The 26,755-nt window shown below is 41.9% G+C and overlaps 3 protein-coding genes across 4 annotated transcripts in view; all 3 read right to left on the reverse strand.

The window, feature by feature from the left end:
- Positions 1–252: 252 nt before the first annotated feature.
- On the reverse strand, positions 253–12,040 carry KLHDC2 (kelch domain containing 2). Of its 2 annotated transcripts, none has more exons than XM_081091236.1 (13): positions 11,729–12,040; positions 8,980–9,059; positions 7,108–7,225; positions 5,240–5,355; positions 4,875–4,956; positions 4,611–4,694; positions 3,878–3,958; positions 3,745–3,803; positions 3,299–3,408; positions 2,423–2,495; positions 938–1,025; positions 788–840; positions 253–561 (listed from the first exon to the last, which is right to left on the reverse strand). In XM_081091236.1, exons 1-13 carry the CDS (start codon positions 11,876–11,878, stop codon positions 438–440), a joined length of 1,218 nt encoding a protein of 405 aa, XP_080947362.1. In that variant the 5' UTR covers positions 11,879–12,040; the 3' UTR covers positions 253–437. The 2 variants fall into 2 exon arrangements, with proteins under 2 accessions (XP_080947362.1, XP_080947363.1); XM_081091237.1 differs by having other exon boundaries at positions 7,108–7,181; positions 11,729–12,017.
- A 2,739-nt stretch (positions 12,041–14,779) lies between these two features.
- LOC308515877 (prothymosin alpha-like) lies at positions 14,780–15,432 on the reverse strand. Its single transcript, XM_081086538.1, is given in 3 exon segments — positions 14,780–15,040; positions 15,043–15,059; positions 15,061–15,432. Coding segments are annotated over 3 exon segments (438 nt in total). The 5' UTR covers positions 15,363–15,432; the 3' UTR covers positions 14,780–14,921.
- Positions 15,433–17,570: 2,138 nt separating this feature from the next.
- KLHDC1 (kelch domain containing 1) overlaps positions 17,571–26,755 on the reverse strand; it is a 58,077-nt gene continuing 48,892 nt past the window's right edge. The window contains exon 13 of the mRNA XM_081086525.1: positions 17,571–18,232. Within this exon, the coding sequence (XP_080942651.1) occupies positions 18,046–18,232 (187 nt within the window). The 3' untranslated portion in view covers positions 17,571–18,045. The remainder of the gene's footprint in view (positions 18,233–26,755) is intronic.

Consider the following 26,755-nt stretch of genomic DNA (forward strand, 5'->3'; position numbering starts at 1 on the left):
CTTGGGGGGTAGTATAAGTGTATAGATGACGTGTTGTGGAATTGTGCACCTGAAACCTGTATAATGTTAACCAGTGTCAACCCAATATACTCTCAATAAGAGGGGAAAAATAACTTCACCATTTTAGGTGGTAAGAATAAGTGTTTCTACCGGTAGGTATCTTGAAGTTATCAAAAAGGAAATATAACAACCATGCCTTGGGGTAAAGCCCAAGTATTAATTTTCCTTTGTTTTAACAGAAGACAATGTTACTGGTGTTAAATACATTTATTGTAAACTTTGGACACAAAAATAGGTTCTCTAGGCCATTCACATGCACATTAAAACCAAAAAGCTGCAAAGCTACACAATGCATGTAACTATACAAATGATGCCACTCTTTGATGTTCACAGAATTGCTGTCCATGCAAGGTGATCAGAGGCATGATCTATGAAACCTAAGACCCAGAAGTGTTGTTACTACCAAACCTCTGATGAACACTGTGAAGTAAGTGTTTTGGAAGGCAGTTCCACGAGTTGGCTAACATTTCTTTAAAGCAAATGACTGCTTCTAAGCTTAGCCTGAAAGAATAAGGGAAGAGAAAAATAATTTCACTTTGCTGTTTAGAAGTACCCTCACTTGATAAGCTATTAAAAAGAAAGAAACCATTTTCTTTAAAAATTTTCATAGGAACTGGTTAGCTGGATCCATAAAAACTTGTTAGTGCCATTTTAAATTATCCATAAACCTAGTTTTTCAAGAGCACTATTTTAAATACTCTAAAGTTCCAAATAAAAAGCTACTTACCTTACAAGAGATTTTGGTTGAACTGAAAATATGAGTACTTCATTACTGTGTGCCTGAAAAATAGATAAGAACACATTAAAAAGCAAATACTTCACAAATAAGTTTCAGCAATATTATGAAGTCTCCTTCAACATAAGATAGTATACTTACCGCTCTGTGATGGACAAGAAGGTTATTGGCACAACCACCAAAAACAATTACTTCTCCTTCATCACTGGCACAAGCTGTATGCCATAATCTACATTCAAAACAAAAGCTTGAGTTTGCAGTCACCCAAAACACCAAATTGATCATTTATACTAGAGAGACTGATGACATAAAGACTAGAGATCTTTAGTTCAGACCAAAACATCATGGAGTGAGAAGCAATTACCTGAAAGAAAAGTAGCCAAAGCTAGAAAAATCAATGTTTTATTTGGATGTCAGCATTTCCTCTTTGGTCCAAACCTCCTATGCAGTGAGGGGTTTGAACTGAAACTGTTCTCTAGATCTTTGTTAGCAATACAGATCTGTGTGGTATATGGCCTCTTCTGCTTTTCATAGGCAGGGCCAGTTGGCCTTACACAAAACATCTGAGGGATGCTGAATCTGCCTGAGGAAACAAAGCCTCTGATGGCCTGATGATTCTATGGAAAGAATATTTGTGCCAAATGGAGTCTTAGTGGCCTGATTATACTGAGGTTAGAGGCTTAGGAAAAATGCAGGATGACGTATCTTTTTTTTTTTTTTTTTATATTTTATTGAGTTTTTACAGAGAGGAAAGGAGAGAGATAGAGAGTTAGAAACATCGATGAGAGAGAAACATCGACCAGCTGCCTCCTGCACACTCCCCACTGGGGATGTGCCCGCAACCCAGGTACATGCCCTTGACCGGAATCGAACCCGGGACCTTTCAGTCCGCAGGCCGACGCTCTATCCACTGAGCCAAACCGGTTTCGGCAGGATGACATATCTTAATGTGCTTTGAACACCTAGTTTAACTATCATTTCCTTTCCAGTCTTTGTAACAGTTCTTTTTGAGGATAACAACAAAAATAACTGGGTGTTTAATGGGCTCTTCTTTTTTGATGGCTTGACTTCTTACTGTTTGTTATGCAGTGCCATTGAAAATCTAACGGAAAGTTCTTGATTTTTTCCTATATACATTAATTAAGGTTTTGAAATTCTCTACTTTCCAGTTCCTTTTCTTTTTCTTTTTTTAATAGTAGCCTAGATGCAGTTCAGTTCACTTAGGTAAAGAACTTGATTATAAATGTTAACTATATCAGTAATTTTATGATAAAGGAAAAAGTGAAAATCAAACTCCAGTCCTATCTTTCAGAGATGATGGAAAAGAAAGCATCTGATACTAGGATGGGTTTGTTGTTGTTGTTTTTTCTTTCAAAAGGCCTGATGTTAAACCTTAGTGAATGCTAGGGTATTTATCATTCTGTCTTGTACACCTTTATGGACCTCATTAATTTAGTGTAAGAATTACCTTTTTAAAAAAATATATTTTTATTGATTTCAGAGAGGAAAGGAGCGGAAGAAAGAAAGAAATATCATTGATGAGAGAGAATCGTCGATTGGCTGCCTCCTGCATGCCCCACACTGGGGACAGCCTGCAAGAGAATTACCTTTTTAAATAGATCATACCTTGGTTTGTCAGTGTAGGGATGATTAAACTGTAGCCATTCATTTTTACTGATACAGTAAGTCCAGGCATCACCTGATTGAAACAAAAAAACAACAACTATGAAGTATGTTATTCTACCAATGTGATATTAATATTTAAAGGACACAGCTTTAGCAAGAAAGGTTATTAATCAGATTGTGATAGATAAGAGAAAGTATATTTCCTTTTATCCTCTGCAATAAACCAAGTAAGCCCTTGCATATTAGAATCCTTCAGCAGGGCCTTTAAGTATTTATTCCAGGGCATTTCTTTACAGAAAACAATTAACAGGGTTATACTTTAGGGTCAAAATTAATAGTAAACCTTCCAACTGACCCTGTAGCCCTAATACATCCAAATAGACTAATTTTTTCCAACTAAGTATATATGATGAATGGTAGTTTATCACTTTTTTTTAAAGAAAAGTTGAGAGAGGTGGTTTTAAATTGATTTCAGAGAGAGGAAGGGAGAGGGAGAGAGAGATAGAAACATCAATTTATCCTGCATGCCCTCTATTGGGGATTGAGCCCACAACCCGGGCATGTGACCTGACTGGGAATCGAACCATGAGCTGATTCATGGGTTGACACTCAACCACTGAGACACACCAGCTGGGCTCAATTTTTTTTTTTTAATATATTTTTATTGATTTCAGAGAGGAAGGGAGAGGGAGCGAGAGAGAGAAACATCAATGATGAGAATCATTGATTGGCTGCCTCCTGCATGCCCCCTACTGGGCCTCAAGCAACCCAGGCATGTGCCCTTGACCAGAATCGAACCTGGGGACCCTTCAGTCCACAGGCTCTGTCCACTGAGCCAAACTGGCTAGGGCAGGGCTCATATTTTTAAAGACTTACTTAGTGGCTGTTTGTCAGTGGTAAATCCTCCAAAGAGAAAGAGATGATCTGAAGAAACTGGTGTCAGCGAGTGCCAAGATCGGCCAACTGGGCACAGGCCTTGTGGAATTCTGAAAATAATAGCTAAGTTATAATACTGACTTCTAAAAGTAAAGAAATATTGAAGTTATATGGAATTAAAGAAAAAAGAGACTTTAAATTTAAAAACGCTTTTTGGTATTAAATAACTACATACTTTAGAATGAACTATTTTCTTTGACGGTCAACTTTAGACCTTTTCTTTTCAACAAACATTGAGCACATACTATATGCCAGGCACATAGTTAATGGGAACTGGAAATAAAGAAAATTTAAGCAAGTACATTTTATACTAATAATAGAGAAAAGGGAAAAAAGCCATTGAAATTTTTTGTAAAACTTTTCTAAATAATTAACATAATACCTACAATTCATTCCACTCCCATGTATCCAGATTAAGATAGTGAAGATCATTCATTCTAGCATCCTAAAAAAGGATAATTAAATAGTTACCATTTTGAATAATTCAAAGCAAGTCATTGAAACTGTTTATATACTCACCCGATATCTGCCTCCAAACACAAAGCCCTTGTTTCCAACTGTTGCACAGGCATGGGCAGCGCGAGGTGAAGGTGCTTTACCCTATTAAAGTTAATAAGCAATTTATTAAGTAAGGGAATGTTTTATAAATACCAGAGTCTTCAGTATATGAAGATACTCAGATGATAATGGTGCTGTGTTAAGTGCTTTGATGTATTAATTCATTTAATCCTCATATGTTCTACAGTTACAACGGTTTGGGCTGAGGATACTTGAATGACAAACCACTTTCCACATAAGAATATGCAGACACTTGAGCTTTCAAGCTGAAGTGTAGACTTCTAGTCAATAGCAGTACTAAAGCAAACTAATAAAACTGGGACTTTTAATTTTACATTTTTGAGGTGTATTACTAAATAAACAGAATGCTTGTTTTATTTTGATCTGAAAGCTAGCACATTATAAAACATCTGTAATCGGAGAAGAAACTGACATTTGAGTAACTTAAGTTCCAATATAGTGCTAGGTCATTTATTTAATTACAAACAGTAGCACTCAATATCTATTAGATAATAGATGCTGGGCTGGTCTACACATTCATTAAACTTTTCTGAGTTCTAGAGTGCTTGGAGAATTATGAAAGCTATGGCCCTTCTCCAGAAAACAAGAAGAATGAACTATCAATCTTACCACCTCCCAACTTCCTTTCTCTAATAGTCATGCTTTAATAATCCATTAGTCTTTAGTAACTCACAGTAGTTATAGGCTGACTCCAGATAAATGTTTCAGTGTCTAAAATATGTACATGATCATTCCATCCTCTTGGGTGACTTGAATTCTACAGAAAATAGTAAGAATCTGAGTTATTTTGCAATTATTTTACAAAGAGTGTTTGCAAAATTATATAGCCTTGATCTGATTTATTAATTATTAACAAAATGAACAAAACTACTACCAAACAAAATGTATTATTTCAACATACTAAGCAGGACATATGCAAATATGAAACTTCACTTACCCAAAAAGATGTTTCATCAAATTCAAAAGTTCCCAATACTTTATCTTCAGGTAAATATCCATACCCTCCAAAAAATATTAACCTATTATATTAAAACAAAAACATAAGCCACTAAAAATTCAGATACGCAAGTTAGTATATAAGAGATTTTTCTTCTTTGTTATATGAGTTGCAAAGGCACAGTTGAGTATATGAAAATATTCATAATAATGGCTATATGTCTCAGTGCTATGTTAAGTGCTTTGATGTATTAATTCACTTAATCCTCATACATTCTATAATTTAAAAGGTTACTGGCTAAAGATACTTGAAGGCAAACCACTTTCCACATAAAACCCCAAACCTTAGTGCTGCTGCTAACTCACCTGTTTTTATATACCCAGACACCAAGTTTATCCTTTGATGACGGAGGAATTCCTTGGCAATCAATTCTTTCCCACTGTAATACTCTGTCTGTAGACCTTAAATCCAGCATGTAGAACTGTCAAAAACAATGGTTTCAGTTAGATCTGGTTTTGTGTAAGAAATTCAACCTTGGTATTTAACTTTGTTGTGATTTATAATAATAAGAATATCATCTAATTCAATACTACCTATGTGTCTACAAACTGTTCTTGAGTCTAGATAAGGAACTTGTGCCAGAATATAAGTTATCTAAGTCACTAAGCATCCTGTTTATTAGTTCAGCTAATTTTTTTTTCCACAGCCACACTTTTTTGGTGAGGGAATAGAAGTATATTGGTTTACATTCTGGGCTTAGATAGGCACTTAGAGTTTACTGATCTAATTTATGGGTATCAGGATGGTATAACCAAAAAAAAAAAATCAGACTCAGCAATTGCACTCCAAATTCAACTTAACAAACATGTCCTATGTGCCTACTTAACTCTAGGAGCTAAGGACAAATCTTAAAAGATTAAACATTGGTCTGTCTTTAAGGGTTCACATCCAGGTGCTTGAATATATATATATATTTTTTTTAATTATTATTATTTTTTTTACTTAAGACACCCAAGCCACTTGATATATTATGACTACAATTTCTCTGAAAGCCACAGCTCTCTTTCTCAAGCTTCCTCATGTTGTGCAAAATTATTTTTCTCCTTCTTAGCCCTGAAAAATACATGGTTCAAATACAGCCTATAGCTATGCTTCAGAACCCTTTCTTTAAACAAAATCTTTAAGTAAAAGCCTAAAATATAAAAACTAAAATGGTGCTACACTTGTTAAAATGGTAGCGGAAGGGGTGGTCTGGAGCCACCTAACACCATTATGCTCCTCTCACAGGTGCCCTGGAATTCCTAGGAGCAGTTTGAAACCATCTCAGCCATATGCTCCATCTACATTGGACCATTTGACATTTCCATGAACAACATATTTGTTTACACTTCTGCATCTTGACACCTATATCTTGCCTCCCCCTTTGAACTGTATTATTCAAGAATCACCTTCCTACCAAACACAATGTCAAGGAGTCTTTTTCAGATTCAAAAATATTTACTGAACTATTACAATAGCCAGGCTCTGTGTATCTCTGTACCATATGCTACTGAAATCATTTACCTGTTATATGTGTCCCTTCTAGAATGAGCTCCAGGAGGCACAGACTCATTCATCTGAGTCTCCAATGTCTAACCAAGTGCTCAGCATACAAGGTGCCCAAGAAGTTGCCAAATAAATGAATTTTTAGTCTACCTAGATCATATGCACCTTTCTGACTGACGTCATCTGTCTCTCCTGGCCTGAGAGAACAACTGATCATCTTTTTCCTATTTGGGTAAAGCATGAACGAAGTCTGAATGACAGTATCTCATGGTGCCAGATCATAGAAATGTTAGTAGATACAATTTTGTCAGTGTTAATTTATCTTTACGGCTTTCTGAGTGGTGGCCTGTTAATTTTTACCCTGCCCCCCCATGATTACCTCGTTTTCATCTAATTTACTGTTATTCATCTAACACTCCAGGTTGCTAAAAGAACAAGTAGCTGCAAAGAACACAAAGAAAAACAACATAGGAAGTTACTGCACACAGGTTACCAACCAAGTTGATTTTATAAAAGGCCTAGGTAAATACAAACCGGTAGACAAAATACTGAAATGCACATTCATACCATAATCAAGTACACATATTTTTTAACTGGGAAAGGAATAGCTATGGGTAACCATAGAAGTCTCAAGTTGTCTAAAGAAAGAATAAAACTGCCTTGAACCGTAACCCTTAGAAACACTAACCTTATTCGTATTGCCTCGTGAGTGGTGTCCTCCGAACAAGTACAGCATCCTGTCTACACACACGGCACAGCTTCCTGACATGGAAGGAGGAACATCACCTTCAGTGTTCATTTTTTTCCTGAGAGGAAAGCAATGTAAATAAGCCTCCCACAAGGGAAATGCAAAAATATTTTTATTTTTCTTCTATTTCCACAATAAAGGGGGGGGAAATAAAATGAACGGGTTGACTAGATCATGTCCAGGGTCTCATCTAGCTCTAAAACTAATTCAAAGAATGAGCTCTTTCCTCTTCATCCCACAGGCTTTGCCGGCCCTGCACAGAGGCCGAATGAGAGCTTCTAAAAGCTACAGTGTCACATGACTCCAGGAGCGCACCATTTTATGGTTTTTAAACTAAATTGTTTGCTTTCTATTTACATGGCCAGAAAGTGGTTGTTTTGGTTTTTGTTCTTGACTGGGTCAGGAAAACGACATCCCAGTCCTGACAGATTAATTCAGTAGGTGTTTTTATTTGGTCACCGTTAGCCATTCAAATGAATCTGATTCAGATAGTATGTAATACTACAGACACTTATGTAGTACTATAGGTCAGGCACTGCTCTCAGTGCTTTGCATATTTTGACACATTCTGGGTCTAAAAATAAAGCTGAATCAAAACTAAGAAATAGAAGATTCAGAATATTAATAGGTCACTCAAGGTCTTCTCACAATATCACTTTATAATAAGGTTTTAAGTTTTAATAGGCTTATTTTTTTAAAATTATGGGGCTGATTTATTATTTTTATTTATTCATTCATTTTTCATTCCTCACGCAAGAATATTTTTCCATTGCTTTTTTAGAGAGCGGGAAAGACAGATAGAAATACATCCATTGGTTGCCTCCTACATGAGCCCACCAGGGCCCAGCCCGGGGAAGAGCCTGCAGCCGAGGTACATGCCCTTGACTGGAATAGAACCTGGGACCCTTGAGTCCCCAGGCAGAGGCTCTATCCCTGAGCCAAACCAGCTAGGGCTATGGGGCTGATTTTTAAAAATATGTAGAATTCCATATTACAGAGATACTATTACACATTTCCAATTATCTAGAAAAAGATTGGCAAACAGCTCAGAAAACACCGATTAACTATGTACAGAAGAATCTTAACATGCTTAGTTTAACTGTTAAATCAAGTGGGAGTACTATTCCAGTTCTGAGATCTATAATATGTAATATATGTAAAGCACAAAGTTCTCACAGTGCAAACCACGGGGGAAGCCTACTTCATAAATCCTCAAACACGACTAACCCAGCCTTTTGAGAATCGCGTTAATCCTGCCACGGACATACTCTTGAGTCCCACTGCTATGAGACTAGCAAAAGACCCTTTCACCATATCCCCACGGAAGGCAATTTATGTTAGTTTTGTTTTTTAAACAAAACATACTATTTTATGGAAATTTTAATGTTAAAACTCATTAAAGTACCACCTTTATTTCTAGTATATACAATCTATAATTTTTTTTGCATTCAAGTTGCCACATAACAAAAGACATAACGTCTTGAAAAAATACATATGTGGAACTTTTATTATATTTCCATTCCAGGATCTGAAGCCTCTACCTCTATTTTAATAATACTATGATACTTTATAGAGTCCTGAAGAGAAATTTCTCCAAGGATCATAAAAATATCTAGTAATTACTGATATTTCTGAAGAGACGCTAAAGAGTAAGCTTAGCAGTTAGGCCAAACTAGCACAATACTGTTTTCAGAACATATAGCTTAGCATCTTTAACTAAAATGTTTTTATTGATTAGAATGGACTCTACAGAGTTTCTTTTTGTTTGCAACAGTATTTGAATGTATTAGTCCCTCTTATAAATCCAATTACCATCTTCCAGTCTCCATGTTGTAGATCCATAGTTCTTCTCTAGGCAGATAAAAGTCATATAATCCTCTGACTTGGTTACTCTAAGAACCAAAAAGAGAAAATTGAAAATATAAAAATAATTGGTATTCTAGAGGCACTATTGTATGTTTTTTCATATCTAATCTGAGATACTGAGAATTATGAAAAACTAAATATGTCCAACAAATCCATCAAATGCACAGTCCTCCCCACCCCATGCCACATACTCAAAGTAATGCTTATTATAGACAGCTCTTATTTCCAATTTTTGAGAGAACAGTTATAACGGTGTAGGTGCCGTGGTGCAGGAAGGTAAGAGATCGGGAAATCTCCAAGGCCACTTGATCCTGAACAGACCGTGCACCAAATGTCATTGCATGGCTTCAGGAGAGCGTATCCCCGTGCCGTGGTCAGCAGGCTGAAGGAAGGTCTACCTTTAACTCTGCACCCACACTGGCACGTGATGTATGTAGTTTCCTAGCCATTGTTTCCTTTGGCCCATGCATTCTCTACCACAATGCAGAGAGGGCAGCACTGCAAATATGCAAATATTAAGTCCTGATGCAATATTTTAAGTTCCTTGTTCTCCATTTCCTTCAGGTAATAATTTTTAACAGACTGTGCGTACCATATGCTCTTAGAACTAGCTGAGAGCTACCCATGGATTGCTTTATTTAACCCTCACAACCACCCTTAAACGTAGTTGGTATTTCAAGAAAACAGGTTTTTTAGAGAGGTGATTTGCCGAAGGTACTTGGCAAGTAATGGTAGAACCAGGATTTCAGCCTTCTTTCCCTGAAGTTGCAACTTCAACTGCTATCTGACCTCTCCAGCCTTTGAGCCTCACTGGCCACTTTCTGAACAATGTCAACATACAGTCAACAATTGCAGTTCACTGAGAATGGGTGTCAGAGTCCAATAAGCTTGAGTATTATACAGGAACAGAGCACCCGGCCGCCATGTGAACTTTTTGCTTTTCACTCCACCCCTTGCAAAGGGAAAGGCTAGAAGACAGGAGGCTGACCCTGAGGAGATGAGCCTGGCCTGGAGAGGGCAACTGACTACTGTGTGAGAAGCCAGGGTTTATTGCCTTCAAACAACCTGCAAGAGCTTCCTGCGCCTACTCTCAGGTTCTGGCCAGTATATGGATAGCCTGTTTCTAACACCCACCTGGTTCACCAATACGCCTCAACCTTGCCTCAGCCCTCAGCAGCCAAGACCTCAAAAACAGCACCAGAAATAGTCTACCCTGACTACCCCACCCCTCCCCGTGCCCAAAGAAAGCCCCATTCCCTCAATGCTGAATTTTACAGACAGAATTTTGAAGAAAGTAGTTTAGACTGAAATATGATTGACCGACAGGTTTACTTTTCTCCTTGGGAGTTACTTACATTTCAGTAAGGGCCCCACATACCTACCCACCTTCCTCTTAACACTACCCTCTAAGCACCTACTCATCGAGGCTGAGGAAAACACAAATTAGACTGGCAAAAAGAAAATGCTTTTGTTGTTAAACTACATGAAATAATCAGGGCTGCCACCGCACTCTATCCCATCTACCCTGAGTCATCTCACAAGCTGTCCACTGTGATCAGATCAACTACCATGAACTGAAATTTACTGCCAGTCACAAAACAAGTCATCAGAGGATCAGGTGCAGTGGCCTGGATTTCAAACCGATGGGGGCGGGGGGAGATCATGTTTTCATTGATTTTTAGAGGAAGGACGGGAGAGAGAAATATCCTTGTGAGAGAGACGTGGGTTGGTTGTCTCCCATACACACCCCATCCAGGTACCGAACCTGAAGCCTGGGCATGTGCCATGACCTGGAATGGAACCAGCGACCTTTCAGTGCAGGAGAGGATGCCCAGCCGAGCCACACGCGCCAGGACTAAGGCGAAAAGGGGCTAAAAAGAATGGCTTTGGTAGGAATGCATCATAGCCAACTGGACAGATGACACAACTCTAGAAGGTGGCGTGTTATTGGGAAGTTCTTAAGAGCGAGAGAGAACTAGTGGGCAAGGGTTACGGTGGGGAGGAGTCCCCTGGCAGAGGGAGAGAAGAAATGCAACTGGCAACTAAGTACATTGTTTACATTAGGGCCACGGAGCTGCTGCTACTGTTGGTTACCGGTGGGGCGTTTCCATTAATTTTCGTAACAGATGTTTCTTCCGACCAATTCCAGCCCCGCCTCAGCGGGAACCAGCCCTGCAATGTTCCCGCCGCAGAGCGATGGCCACCCGCACAGGTGGCGGGGCCGGGCGGGCGGGGAGTGCGGGCGACGGCTCCTGCGGCCTCGAGCTCCGGGGGCGGGGGGCGGGGGGCCGGGGAGGGGGGTCGCCTACACCCCAGCCGCCCCGGGAGTGGCCAACGGGGCCGGTGGGCCCGAGACCTCGGTGCCGCACGCCGCCACCTCTGACACACACCCCGGCTTTTAAATAAAAACACGGTTAGTTACCAGGCGCCGCCCACCCTGCCCTCGCCCCGCACACCGCTCCGCGCTCCAACAGCCTCGCCGCCGCGAGCAGCGGGGAGGGTGCGGGCGGGAGGGCGGCGTGACAACAGCCCGGGCGCCTGGGGACGGGCCCGGGGTTCGAGAGAAGGTTCCCGCACGCAGGGGGACAAGGGGGAAAACCAGGGGTCAGTCGGGGCGCGGTGCCGGCCGCGCCGGTCCGCCCGCCGGGCCCCGGCCCCGGCCACCCCGAGCGCCGCCGCGGCCGGGCCCACTGACCTTGTAGCCGCCCCAGACGAACATGTGGCGCCCGTCGCCCACCGCTACGTGGCCGCTGCGCTCGGCGGGGCAGGCGAGCTCCGCGGCCTCGCAGCTCTCGTCGGCCGGGCCCGGCAAGTCGTCCCGCGGATCGTCGTTGCCATCAGCCATCTTGAGGCTGCACTTCTGTCCGCTAACAGTCCCCACCGCGGCGAGCGGGGACCAGACAAAGGAAACGGGAGAGAGAAACGAGCCGCGGCGAAAGGGACGGCGTTGAGGCCGCCCCTCGCCGCCCGCGCTCCGTCCGGCCGGCCCCTCGGAGGACGGCCCCTCGGAGGGGGTCGCGGGCGGGCGGGGCGGCGGGAGGGGCGCGCCCAGGGCCGGTGCCGCCTCCGGCCGTGCGCCCGCCCCCGCCCCGCCTCCGCCGCGCCTCCGAGCCCGGTTGACGCCGCGGCCGGAACCGCCCGATCCGCGGAGGCCGCCGCTGGGCTCGGGCAGCGCTGCCCACGCTCAGCGCCCCCAGCGCCCGGTCCGCCTGCCGCCGAGCTCGCGCCTCCGCCCCGGCCCCGGCCCCGGCCCCGAGCTGTGCCAGGGCTTCCGCGCGCCGAGCCGCCTCCCACGGCGGGCGCTGCAAGGCTGCGCTGCACTCAGCCAGGGTTCCCCAAAGACTTTCTTCCCCAGAAATTCCCTCAGCGGGTGCGCAGCCCGCACAGGGCAGTGAAATTGCCCCGCTGGCATCTCCTGGTCTCAGCCTCTCCAAGGGACCCATGCCCGGCTGCCCTGTGGACACAAGGAGACGCGCCTCGCCCTTTCTGTGCCACACGCCACCCACGCTCTTCTGGTTCAACAGAGACCTTTTTAAAAATGTACATATTTTTATTGATTTCAGAGAGGGAGAGAGAGAAACATCAATGATGAGAATCATTGATTGGTTGCCTTCTGCACGCCCCACACTGGGGATGGAGCCCGGAACCGGGCATGCGCCCTGACCAGAATGGAACCCGGGACCCTCAAGTCCACAGGCCCAAGCTCTATCCACTAAGCCAAACTGGCTAGGGCTTCAGCAGAGATCTTGATTTAGTTTGGAAAATCACTCGAAAGCGTTTCAAAACCCACCACTGCTCAGTCATTCAGGCGAATCATGATCACACACACTGACACGGTTTTCTCTTACATTTCAATTAGGTCAAGAGCAAGTTCAGAATTATCATCTAAACTTGATTCCTCTCCTGTAAAATAGGACGGGACTAGAATACACCTAAATCCCTAATGGCGCCTCTGTATTTGGATGAGTTTGGTGAGGGGAGTGTGCTGGATTAACTCTTCCCATCTAAACGCTGCAATCACTCTTTAGAAGGAATACTTTGTACAACCAAGGGCTTAACTTTTCATAGCCTGAAACTCCTTCCCGCCCCCCCCCCCCCCCCACTGCCTGTCTGTTACAACTTAGCAGAATCTGTGACAACAGTGCTTAGAGGTAAATATATAGGGTGTCCCCAAAAAATGTACTGGTATACACACTTTGAATAATTATTAATTGCAGGAGGCCACCCATTGTCTTCACTAGCAGAGAAGTGCAAAGTAGGATCCCGGAACGCTGGTGAACCTTGAACCCATGGCAAGGGCCTGAGTTATGCACCGATTGTCTAGTCCTGACAATGGGGGCTCAAGCTATTTCCTGATTAAATAGTCTCAGAGTAAATCCTTCTAATATTTACTGACCTTTAAGATAGTCTGTCTGTTACTGCAATTACCTGCCTGACTAAGGGCTATATGTTTAACCAAAGTTGAATAAAAGGCTGGCGAGGCCTGGGCACCGGTGGAAGTCCTTCCCCTTGAGTTGGACTTGCCCGCCTGGCCCCCCAATATTTCCAAATTATCTCTTGTCTCTTCTCTTTCATTTGTGTGCATCTCCTCTTCCAGATCCTGAACCCTGAACCACATGGAACATGGGGGAACAAATTAATTCCAATGTTTCTTTCTTTGAAAATTCCAATAGAATGACAAATACCATGGAAAAAACAGGCACCAAAAAAGGTGCACAGGGGGCATTATTTGTTTCTTAAAATTGCTTCTTTTCCTTCAAAAATATTCTGAAATCAAAATTTTAAGTTGTCACTATATACTACCCTGAAAAGTATGCTTAGTGCGTTGATTTCCGTTCTCACACACATACATATAAATAACGTATTGATGAGAACATCGCTTTGTGTCTGTGCTGACAGCATGAAGTTCTAAAGAATATTTTAGGCTTCTATCAAAAGGTTAATTTTTAAAAATGTTTGTGCAAAAAATACTATTTTGAAAAAATGTACACTAGTTTTGGTGTGCTATTTACTGTATCATACTAAAAGTGATAATACTAAAAAAGAACGCTTCTTGACAACTGGAAGAATATCCTGAGAGACATCATAAAGATGGCCAGAAATTCTTCTTCCTTGAGAACCAGACTGGAGACCTATTTTATGAACCATCTGAACAAAACCTTCAAGAATCATCTCTCTTTTTTCTTCTTCTTCTTTTTTTTTTTTTTTGTTAGAACAACTCAGCAAAATAAAATTCCCGTTTATTGTTGGACAACATTGTTTCACACACTCATCAAACAGGCCAAAAATAAATAAATAAACAGCAAATTCATAGACAAAAAAAAAAGGGGGGGAAAAGAAACCTTTTTATCTTTGGCCTTTTTTAACCATCTTATACAAACCAACTATTTATAGTACAGATAAGCACATACACAAAGTTACTGGAATGTTCAGAATAAGATTGTTTTTGCTTTTTTTACAAGGTTTATTTCTCCTTTGAGATTATAATGAACATGGTCACACCATAAGTAAAGTCAGAAGTAGGACAGAGAACACTCCAAAGGCTGGTGTGGTCATCCCAAAATCATTAAAAATGGCTGACCCCTAACAATATGTACAAAAAATATAAAATGTAAATAAAAATACAAATTTTTCTTTTTAAAGTACTTTTAAGAAAAAAGGCAGGGCCTTGGACGTTTTGGTTCTTTTCTCCTCCCCGGTTGCAAATTCACGTTGTGGTTTTGGTTGGATGGTGGACAGTGCGTGTCATCTGCAGGTGCTGCTGCCCCAGGTGGGTGGGGGACAGGCGGGTGAGAGTCTCTACTCGAAGTTGACCACGTTTAGATTCTGAGAGGGGAAGTGGAAGGTGAATAGGTCACAGAGGCCTTCAACTTTTCCCTTTTTTGTTGTTAGTCATCCTCATCGGTCTTCTGCTTCTTGGTGTCAACATCGTCATCCTCATCATCTTCAGCTGCCCGTTTGCCTGTAGCTGCCTCAGCCTCCTCACCTTCATCTCCATCCTCTTCTCACCATCACCTTCTTCTTCTCCTCCTCCGCCCCCCTCCTCCTTCCTCTTCTTCATCTACCTCATTGTCAGCCTCCTGCTCCCCATTTTCCTCATCCTCAGCCTTCCCATTAGCAGGTGCATCGCTTCCATTCTCTGCCTCCTCCACAACTTCCTTCTTCTCCTTTAAGTCCTTGATGGTGATCTCCGAGCTGGTGTCCATGGGCGTGTCTGACATGGTGGGCATTTTTTTTTTTAAAAAAAAAAAGCGAGAGTTGGAGGACTCTGGCGAAGAAGCTGCAGTGAAGGAGGCGCACAGCGGAGGTGGTTGCAGTGAGCAAACCATTTCTATGTTACAGAATTTACCAGGCGACCAGAAAATACAAAGGAGTACCCAGAGATACAGGAGAAACCCATTTATTTTCAGATGTTTCGCATGTACTAGTATAGTGACTCGGGGAGACTGTTTCTCTCCAAATCCTGAGCAAACCAATATGGAGGAAGCTGTCCCTTTATACCCTCTGGTTTCTTTGTCCCCCAAATATGGATGGGACTTCCGGACCTTTCACGGGCTTTGCAAAAAACCCCGTGTGTTGGAATGGGGGCAGCGAGACCACACCTTAAAGGCCTGGCCTGGTGCCAGCGCTGATAACCCCCTCAGGGGGTTGTGTATTGTTCATGGTTTATGGCCTCTGTAAAATGGGAGCACTTAGGTAAGCAGGTCTTGTAAGAGCAGATTGTGGAGAAAGGGGCAGTGACTTCATTATAGGCTATCAAGAATGTGCATTAGGTTACTGGCACAGATTCAGATTGCTGGCCCCCAAAATGTCTTATTTCCCCGTCGTTTGGTGGCGCGGACAGGGAGCCACGGGAACATGCAAAGATGGCTTTTCAGAGCAGCCAGTGGGCTAGAGTCATCCTTCAAACAGAAAGCCCCCAGGGGGCGCTCAGAGCTCATGTTATGAAGCTGGAGCTGAAGCCTTGGGCTCCCAGATACTGTGGAGCTCAACAACACAAAAGCTGACAGCAAACCATCAGCTGTTGAAAAGTGAGGAATGCACACTGCTTGGCCATCACACTTCAAAACTGGCTTTGCGAGCTCCCAGCCCCGCTCTGTCTCCGAAGAGCAGGAGGGCCCTGTTTTAAGCCAAGTTATAGAGACGAGTTAAAGATCAGAATTCCCTGTCACTCTCACTACGGGACTATCTCAAGACTTATAATTTTTGAAGTACTACAGTATATTAGATCAAATAAGTATAGCACTAGTTATGTGTGCCATAGATAATATATAGATTTTCATTCTCTTGAAGCCTACATGTTGGTGTGCATTTGAGGGGCTAATCCAACTTTTAATGCTCTAAGTAAACCGTTTAAAACCGGAAGTGCTTTTCTAAGAGGCTAGAGAAGGCATTCGTATACCAGTAACCCAGAAGCTGTATTAAAAAGTATTCATCCCACTCCGTGTCATCTACCACTATCCAACAGGTTTTGATATTTTCCCCTTAAATGTGAAAGGCTGATACTGAAACTCATTGTAATAAAATACTTGTAAGCTGTACATTGCCTGTGCGATTCATTTTCTAAATTTTATTTAGTCTAAAAATAGTAAGAAAAAATGAAAACTTACACTGAAATATTGTTTGTACAATCAACTCTAATGACTGGTTCACATGAACAAAACTGGAAAAATAGTAAATCTACATAGTTCATATAATAAATAAAATGTAAACACACACTATCTCAATACATAAATAGAAGTTTTACACATCAAAATACAATATATATAAAATATATCTCTAAAATTTAATGAGGTACTATAAATGACTATAATTTTCATTATAAATTACATATATATTTCAATAGAGAAATATATTTGCTCTAACATTTTGAATTTCAGAAATAACTTGTATGGTGGTATTGTGGAGAGTAATTTTATAACCAAGCCTTTGAGTAATACATCGTTATTAGTAATTCACTGGAAGGGTATGCTGTAATAATATGAACAATTTCTTAATTACGGCAAAAGTACTCTTAAGGAATATAAGTTATAGTGTTTTATTTCTGTATAAGCAGTTAATACTGAAAATGAATGGGAAGATAACATATTTTCAATATCCTTAAGCACCAACTTTGTAGAATTGTGTGGACCAAATTGAGGGGTTTCAATAAAGGCAACTTACTAGATTACCATTCCATTTCATTATTTATAAAAATCACTTTAGATGCACTCTTTCAAGGCAAACTATATTTTAATGTGCCTCAAAACTTAATAATTATACTGCTTCTCAATATTTCAGAGCCTGGATGACAAATAAACCTCCACTTTAGGCACTTTAAAATATGGTCTTTGTACATATAAAATTGGACAAACTAATAACTTAGGGGTAACAGGAAGCAATTGGATGCATTTATTCCCCTACTCAAATAAAGGTTTGAAGAAAACTTATGACAAGAAAAAGGAAAAGTACAATGATGCTTAAGAATTCTCTACTAGATAAGTGCTAAAAGGGTGGGGGTTCCACATTTAACTAGTGTTTGTCTACTTTATAATTTTGGCCAGCTATATTAGTAATTTAAGAAGATGTTATTTAAATAACTGAATTATTTAATAAGAAGATTTAGGTAATTTTATAGTGACTTGAGAGAATCTATTCTATCTAAAAGTTGATATATAGTGTTTTTATGTATCATTATATTGAGGGATTTCTAAAGTCCTTGGGTAATTTCTTATTCTCCTCAAATTTGTATAATCTTTCCAGCAATGAGTACACAGTGAGTTAAAATTGCCTACAATTGTAATTACTTTCAGAAAGCTTATTTTTTTTCTGTAGCTTATAAGGAAATTATTTTAGAAATATAAATTAATCTGCCATTAACATCTCATTCCCATATATCCCATTCCATGTAATTACTTTAACATAACATTTTTGCTTCAATTTTATCTTCTAAATAAAGCCTCCAATTTGGGGAGTAAATATACAGTCTGATTAAAATGTTAAACATATTAAACATATAAAGTATATAACAACTTAATTGTTACTGAGCCACTGATACTTATTTTCTGTTTCTTCTTTTTGGGCTCTTTGTTCTTCTCGGTGGTTAGCTGCAGCCCAAAATGTGATTTTTTTGAGTACTTGTTGAAGAAGTTTAGGAGGTAATAAAGATATCTGACTTTCTAAAATTATAGCATTTTTACCAATGCAGTCAAGGCATGACCTGCAAACAAAACATAATGGAATTATTCATTTTTAAAGTTATAATATAAAAAATATATAGGTAAGCTTCTTAAAAATAAAAGTCATTTAAAATCTATATATAAAAGCATAATATGCAAATTGACCAGACGGCAGAATGACCACTCGCTATGATGCACAATGACCGGCAGGGGGCAGGTGCTCAATGCAGGAGCTGCCCCCAGCCCACAGGCCCTGATAGCCTGATCACAGGGGGGCAGGGGTGGGGTCTGCCGGCCAACCTCTTGGTCCCTCCCCCCCGGCTAACAGGCTCCAATTGCCCAATGGGGAATGGGGAACTGGGGGTGGGTGGCAGCGTATGCAGGCGGCGCCAGGCCAAGGTGGGTGTGAGTGAGCAGGGCCCCGATCACCCCGCCAGTCACCCCATACACAGAGGGCGACTGGCTCAGTGGCGGGGGAGTGGGGCCAGCTGCCGGCAGCTGGGGAAGATCGGCCCTGACTGCAGGCTAGGCCTAGGAACTCTACCCCTGCACGAATTTCGTGCACCAGGCCTCTAGTTTTTTACATAATAATGTATTTCCTTTGTATTGTTTGGAACATGATAGGACATATATTCTTTGTAGAGCACCACAATAATTGAACATTTTTACAGCATAGACACTGTTCTGACCAAATCCAATGGGAACAGAAATTACAACTTACCATGCATGATGTTCTTTAAGTAAAAAAAGGTTCAGACTTAATTTCAAAGCAGGTCAGTCTCTAGCAGACCCTTGTCACTTATCCTTACAGCCCGATACCCATTTACTCTTCTCTGAGAACTTTTTCTTCCATCTCCTAGATCAGTGATGGTGAACCTATGACACACGTGTCAGAGGTGACACGCGAACTCATTTTTTTGGTTGATTTTTCTTTGTTAAATGGCATTTAAATATATAAAATAAATATCAAAAACATAAATCTTTGCCGAAACCGGTTTGGCTCAGTGGATAGAGCATCGGCCTGCGGACTGAAAGGTCCCAGGTTCGATTCCGGTCAAGGGCATGTACCTGGGTTGCGGGCACATCCCCAGTGGGAGATGTGCAGGAGGCAGCTGATCGATGTTTCTCGCTCATCGATGTTTCTAACTCTCTATCTCTCTCCCTTCCTCTCTGTAAAAAATCAATAAAATATATTTTAAAAATATATATATAAATCTTTGTTTTACTATGGTTGCAAATATCAAAAAATGTCTATATGTGACACGGCACCAGAGTTAAGTTAGGGTTTTTCAAAATGCTGACACGCTGAGCTCAGAAGGTTCGCCATCACTGGCCTAGATGAAGCATCTGACATCCATTTTTACACGGTGTGACCGGGTCCTCCTCAGACTCCCTCTCTCAGTGTTGACTTAAGTTGACCCAGAGAGAGCAGGTGTGAAGAGAGGAATGGAGCCAAGAGGCTACCAGAGAGAGGTTCTGCCCATCTGGGGGCCGAGTGCTCATGTTTCCCCTTTCATTCCACTAGAGGGCAGTATCCTTTCAAATACAATTCCATTTTACTCTATAAACTACTCTGAAGGGGGTTTTGTACTTTGAAACCAAAAGAAACCTGATTAAGATAAGAACCATCAAAAATGCATCTATTTCAACTGGTAAACTTTAATTTTAAAAGGTAAATATTTTATAAAAGTTTTAAAAATAGACTCAATGGATTCTGCTGTGGTTAATCTGTTGTCATTTTTATAAGGATTTACACTGTACAGATTTATATCTTCTTCCAAACTCTCATGAAGCCTTTTCTCTAGACTTTGTGAAAATGCTCAATAAAAAGAGTGAAATGAGAAATAACATTTATTACAGAGGAAGCATGTCCTACTCCTGTTTGTTTTTCCCAGTTAGTGCCAGATGCCTTCAGACTTGGAATTTAAAATAAAATGAGTACACTTGCTTACTGTGGATAACTAGCAGTGGTGAACATGCTTCACACAATAAATCTACTAAAGTCCTGATAGAGTCAAGTTTTGATAGGCTCAGCATTCAGTACCCACTCACAGAAGCTCTGTACTAGGTGCAAAGGTGATACCAAGAAGCCTGACTGACGGGCACCCTTAGTCCCGGCCTCAAATGCAGGCCCATCCAGTGTGTCCTTTGCTCTCTTATTTCTATACTGATTCATCTTCCCCATCATTGCTTCTCTTTGTGGAGGAAAGACTGATCCAAGAGAGGAATGACCGCTGCCTGACCAGTGAGCTGGACCTGGGCCAGAGGGGGGGGGGGGACCTGTTTCCCCACAACCCTCCCCCCTCTTGGGCACTGTCTGATCCTGATTGATGTTTGTTATGACATGAACCAGTGCCCTTCCCCTGCTTCGCACTACTGGTTCCTGGAATAGGCCATTGTCTTGAGCTGGACAAGCATGTAAAGCAATTTACCGTAATCGGTAGCATTCACATAGGAGTACAGGGACTATTGCCCCTTCATCCCATATAATTCTTTTTTTAAAAATGTTTTTTATTAATATTTTAATTTTTAAAATATATTTTTATTGCTTTCAGAGAAACGTCAATGATGAGAGAGAATCATTAATCAACTGCCTCCTGCACATGCCCCACTGGGTAATGAGCCCACAACCTGGGCATGTGCCTTGACCTAGAATCGAACCATGACCTCCTGGTTCATAGGCTGACACTCAGCCACTGAGCCCCCTCGGCCTGGCTCCCATATAATTCTTTGATGCCTGTCAAGTGGTGTGCGGATTCATTTCAAGTTACAGCCACTGAAGATGCACATCCCTTGTATGTTTCCCTCAATTAACTCCATTAATTACCAGACTAGAGTGGCCAACCTCTTTCTTCAGTCTTTCTCGGCCCTCTGCTTAAGGAGATTTTCAGTTCTGGGACCTTCCCCAGGGTCTGCGTGTACTAACAATATTCCCATCCAAACCACCTCTTCATGCTTTTTGGAGCACCATTGTGTCTGCAAACACCCCTGCTTCCTCTGACTTTCTGTTCTAGCTTTAATTGAAATAGAAGAAAATTGCTTTATGTGCAGCCCTCTTGAGAAAAGAATACATTTCCCTCACCTCCGCTCTCACAGTCCAGGAGCCAATGCTAGTATTCTCTCCTCACTGCTGCTTCCAGCCTGCGATCATTTCACCTTCAGGTGTCACCACCTATCAACCTCCTGCGCAACCCCACCCCCAGGCCCAACCCCGATGGATAGTGAGGACTTTGGCTCTGGCTCACCACGATCTTGTCCCTTGACTGATTTTAGCATCTGTGGAGAAACCCTTTTTTACTCTTTATGACCTTATGAGGGCAATTCAACCCCTGAAATCTTAAACTTTCATATCCTCCTCTTGGACCATAATCCCTGCATCCTTTTAATTCTTACACTCATCTTTTGACTCTTCTTGGTTCACCAAATAATAAGAACCCCTCCAGTTTTAATTATCTTTCCTATCCAGCCTAGTCCATATGCAGGTCATTCTCTTGCCAACAATTTTAATCCCGCTCTCCACTGTCCCTCCATTAACCATCCTGGCTAAATTCCAGGGAACTCTCTCCTTTCTGCACCTGCAACCTGGCTGCTCAGTGCTGCTGGAGATCCAGGCTCCTGCCACTGCACCGCGGTTCCCCTCGACTCAGCGGCGCCCTCCTGAGTCTCAGCACTGTTACAGATCCTAAGTCAATCTTCTCAGTCACCTCAGCAGCTATTTCAAATTTCACCACTATTCCTAAGTTCAAGTCCTCACCTCTCTTCTTTCTTATCAGATGACCTCACTAGCAGCTAAAGCTTCCTCAGAGCCCTGCCCCTAACCAACAAATGTGTCTGTCTTTATATCTGTACTTCCTTCTTTGCCCACTGAGTCAAAATTATTCTTGCTCCAGTCAAGGGGCAATTCAATGACCTATTTGCTAAAATTCACCTCCTTAAGGAGAAACCAAGATGGCGGCATAGGTAAACACCGGAAATTGCTGCCTCGCACAGCCACTTCAAAAATACAACTAAAAGACAAAAAAACATCATCCAGAAACACAGGAAGGCTGGCCGAGTGGAAATTCTACAACTAGAGGGAAAGAGAAAAGCACACTGAGACTCAGAGGAGGTGTGGCGTGGAAGTAAAGTGCAGAGGTACAGACGCGTACGCAGAAAGGGCTGGCAACTGAGGACGCGGCTGTCTTTTTCAATTGGGAGGGAGACACAAGCTCCCGAAAGCTCTGAACACCAGTTCTGGGCAAGTCTTTGGGAACCCAGACTCATACGGGGAGAAACTGGACTGTATGGCATCGGGCGGAACTCGAGGAAGGCTTTCTCTCAGAGGTGCTTGCAGCAATTACCGCAGAACAGTGAGAACCGGGACCTCTTAGGGCAGGGCTGAGGATCAGCCATAGCTGTTTGCTCCTCCCTGTTGATTCCTTGGGACCCCACCCACCCAAGCTGTGTGCAGAGGCTTTTGCATATGAAAGGCCTGTCCCTTTATAACCTGAAAATTACTTAACAAACTGCAGCTGGATCAGAGAGACCCAGAACATCCAAAAGAAGGCCCAAGGCCCCACAACAGCTTGCATTACGTCACAGCTGAGCCTCATCTGGGCACCTCCAAACCCCAAACAAGGAAAAGGAATCTGCAGATCTCTCCATAGCTCCTGTTGGGTAGCCTCAGGCAGAGGCTAAATTAGCACCTCCTTAGAGATCCAAAAGCCAGTGTACCCAGTGGTCAGAGTGGGACCATCCAGATTACAACTCCTCAGATCCATAAGGGACACACTCAAGGGGCAGACTCAGTGAGCACCAAAGCCCCACTGAGGCAAGTCTTGCCCCATAAGGGTGTCTTCAGCACAGAAGTTCTCCCACTGTAGACACAGCTGAATCTCACAACAATTGGCCTGGAGGTCATTCCTCCCAGGGATACCTACAACAGTCAAGGCTCAACTACAACAAGACTGTGCACACAGCCCACAAAGGGGTGCACCAAGAATGTCCACCTCAGGTGATTGGGGAGGATGAGCCACTGGGCCCTATAGGACACCTAGCACACAAAGCCACTCTATCAACACAGGGAAGCAGCCAAAATGCGAAGACAAAGAAACAGGTCACAAATGACAAAAATGGAGGAAAGCAAACTACTGGATATAGAGTTCAAAACCACGGTTATAAGGTTTTTCAAGAATTTTTTAGAAACTGCCGATAAATTTAGTGAGACCCTTGAGGATATGAAAAAGAACCAACTAGAAATTAAGCATACACTGACTGAAATAAAAAATATTATACAGAGATCCAACAGCAGACTAGAGGATCCCAAGAATCAAGTCAAAGATTTGAAATACAAGGAAGCAAAAATCACCCAACCAGAAGAGCAAAAAGAAAAAAGAATCCAAAAATATGAGGATAGTGTAAGGAGCCTCTGGGACAACTTCAAGCGTACCAACATCAGAATTATGTGGGTGCCAGAAGTGAGATAGCAAGATACTGAAAACCTATTTGAAGAAATAATGACAGAAAACTTCCCCTACCTGGTGAAAGAAATAGATTTACAAGTCCAGGAAGCACAGAGAACCCCAAACAAAAGGAATCCAAAGAGGAACACACAAAGACACATCATAATTAAAATGCCAAGAGCAAAAGACAAAGAGAGAATCTTAAAAGCAGCAAGAGAAAGACAGTCAGTTACCAACAAGGGAGTACTCATACGACTGTCAGCTGATTTCTCAACAGAAACTATGCAGACCAGAAGGGAGTGGCAAGAAATATTCAAAGTGATGAATAGCAAGAATCAACAACCAAGAATAATAGCAAGAATCTACCCAGCAAAGCTATCATTTAGAACTGAAGGTCAGATAAAGAGCTTCACAGATAAGAAAAAGCTAAAGGAGTTCATCACCACCAAACCAGTATTATATGAAATGCTGAAGGGCATTCTTTAAGAAGAGGAAGAAGAAAAAGGTAAAGATTAAAAATTATGAACAACAAAGTGACAACAAATACATATCAACAAGTGAACCTAAAAATCAAATGAATAAAAAATCTAATTAACAGAATAAACTGGTGAATAGAATAGAATCAGGGACATGGAAATGGAACAGCCTGACGATACTCAGAGGGAAGCAGGTGTGGGAGGGTGCGGGAAGAGATTAGACCAGTGATGACACGTGAACTCATTTTTTTGGTTGATTTTTCTTTGTTAAATGGCATTTAAACATATAAAATAAATATCAAAAAATAAGTCTTTGTTTTACTATGGTTGCAAATATCAAAAAATTTCTATATGTAGCACGGCACCAGAGTTAAGTTAGCATTTTTCAGAATGCTGACACGCCGAGCTCAAAAGGTTCGCCATCACTGGACTAGACAAAGATCTTATATGCATGTGTGCAGTACCTGTGGACACAGACAATAGGGTGACGAGGGCCTGGGGTGGGATGGGAACTGGGTGAAGGGGAGCTATGGGAGGAAAAAAGAGGGGCATCTGTAATAATCTCAACAATAAAGAGTAATTTAAAAAAAAATGCTCTGTCAATTTTCTTCACTTCTTGTGTTTCCAACAACATACTCCCATTGGTTTCTTCCCCTCAGCTGTGACCAAATGTGCTCACTTCTTTCTTAGTCCTGGTGTTCATCCCCAGAAGTCATCCTGGCTTCCACCTTCGCCTTACCAAAAACTTCCTAGTGTTGTCCAACTCCAAGGCATTTTTCAACCCAGGCACTCCGTGACCTCTTTACAATGAATAGTCTTTCCATCTTGAATTCTCCCCTCCCTCAGGTTCTGTGTCTCCATCATCTCCTGCTTCACCTTGACGTCTCGGGTCACTCTCTGTGCCTCCTTTTCCTCTACCTGCTCCTCAAACGTTATAAGCTCTCAATGCTCAGCTGTTGGCTTCATCCTTACTCTCAAAACTCATTCTGGGCAGAACTAACCCATACCTATTTATACTCCAACAATTCTTAAATCATTATGTCGGGCCCAGACCTCTCTCCATATGTTAACTATTTAATGGATAGCTCCACTTAGAGGTCCCATAAGCACTCCAAACGCAGTATGTCCAAAACCAAATTTGTCATTTCCACCCCATCCCACCATGAAATCCACTGCATTCTCCCTATTCTCTCTATTGCTAATCCTTCCACCTCTTTCCCTTGGCATCCATTCCCAAGCCCATTTTACCTCCTAAATATTCCCATCTCCCTTCCTTTTCTAGCTCCACTGCCATTTTCCAGGTCAGACCCTCACTTTGCGCCTGACAACTGCAGCAGTCTCTCCCAACTTTCCTCACCGAGCCACATAACCCTCCAGTCCGTCTCTCATCCACACTGCGGCCAGAGGGATTTTCTAACTGGTAATATGATCACCTCATTCCTCTGCTCCACATTTTCTCATGCTTCCTGATCTCCTACAAGGAGAGACAAAGACCTAGGTGGCATATGGTTTCTGATTTCTTGTCCAACCTCATTTCTTACAACTCCCCCTTCATACTTATTTCCCAGGAATACTCAGAAGTCAGTGTCCTCTGCACTGGTTGTCCATAGCAAATTCTTGTCTCAAACTCTTCTTCTGTAAAGACTTCCCGAACCTTCACAATCTTTTTTTTAAACCCTCACCTGAGGATATGTTCTTACAGATTTTGTTTTCTTTTTAGAGAGAGAGGGAGGGAGGAAGGGAAGGAAGGAGAGAGAGAGAGAGAGAGAGAGAGAGAGAGAGAGATATCATTTGCTTCCTGTACGCGCCCCAACTGGGGATTGAACTCGTAACCTAGGTATGTACCCTGGCCGGGAATCAAACCCGTAGCCTTTTGGTGTACAGGACAATGCCCAACCAACTGAGCCACCTGGCCATACTCTTGACCACATGGACAGAGAGCCTTCTTCTCTAGTATTGTCATAAACTTTCTATATGTTCCTCTTAAAGCAATTTTTATTTTTCTACTATAGTTGGGGGTTTTTTGTTGTTGTTTTTTAAATATATTTTTTCAGAGAAAGGAAGGGAGAGGGAGAGAGAGAAACATCAATGATGAGAGAGAATCATTGATTGGCTGCCTTCTGCATGCCCCCTACTGGGGATTGAGCCTGCAACCTGGGCATGTGCCCTTGACCGGAATTGAACCCGGGACCCTTCAGTCTGCAGGCCGACGCTCTGTCCATTGAGCCAAGCAGGATAGGGCTATAGTTGGGTTTTTTAAACTGGTGGTCTTGAGAACAAAGTGTGATGGCTCCTCAAAAGGTCAGCCATTCACAACTTGTGGTTCCCAAAATAATTCATTTTATTATTTAATAAATAGAAATATGCTTACAGTGATCATATTTTTCAGGCTTAAAGAGGAAAAATAAACTTCAATGTAATAAGATATTTGAGACAATAACTTCCCTGAAAAATCTGGGACAAATAGTAACTTTCAGTACTACAGAAAGTTTACAGCCAAACTCCTTATTGTTACATCTTCTATAACTACTTATCACCACTTCTTCCTATCTTTCATTCCTCTTACAAATATGTACAAAATAAATAAAATGGGTGGGGGAAAATAAAAATTGTATGGCTTCCCTTCAATCTTTAAAAATGCATTTTT

Source organism: Myotis nattereri (assembly GCF_964212035.1).
Source record: "Myotis nattereri genome assembly, chromosome: 1".
NCBI lineage: Eukaryota > Metazoa > Chordata > Mammalia > Chiroptera > Vespertilionidae > Myotis > Myotis nattereri.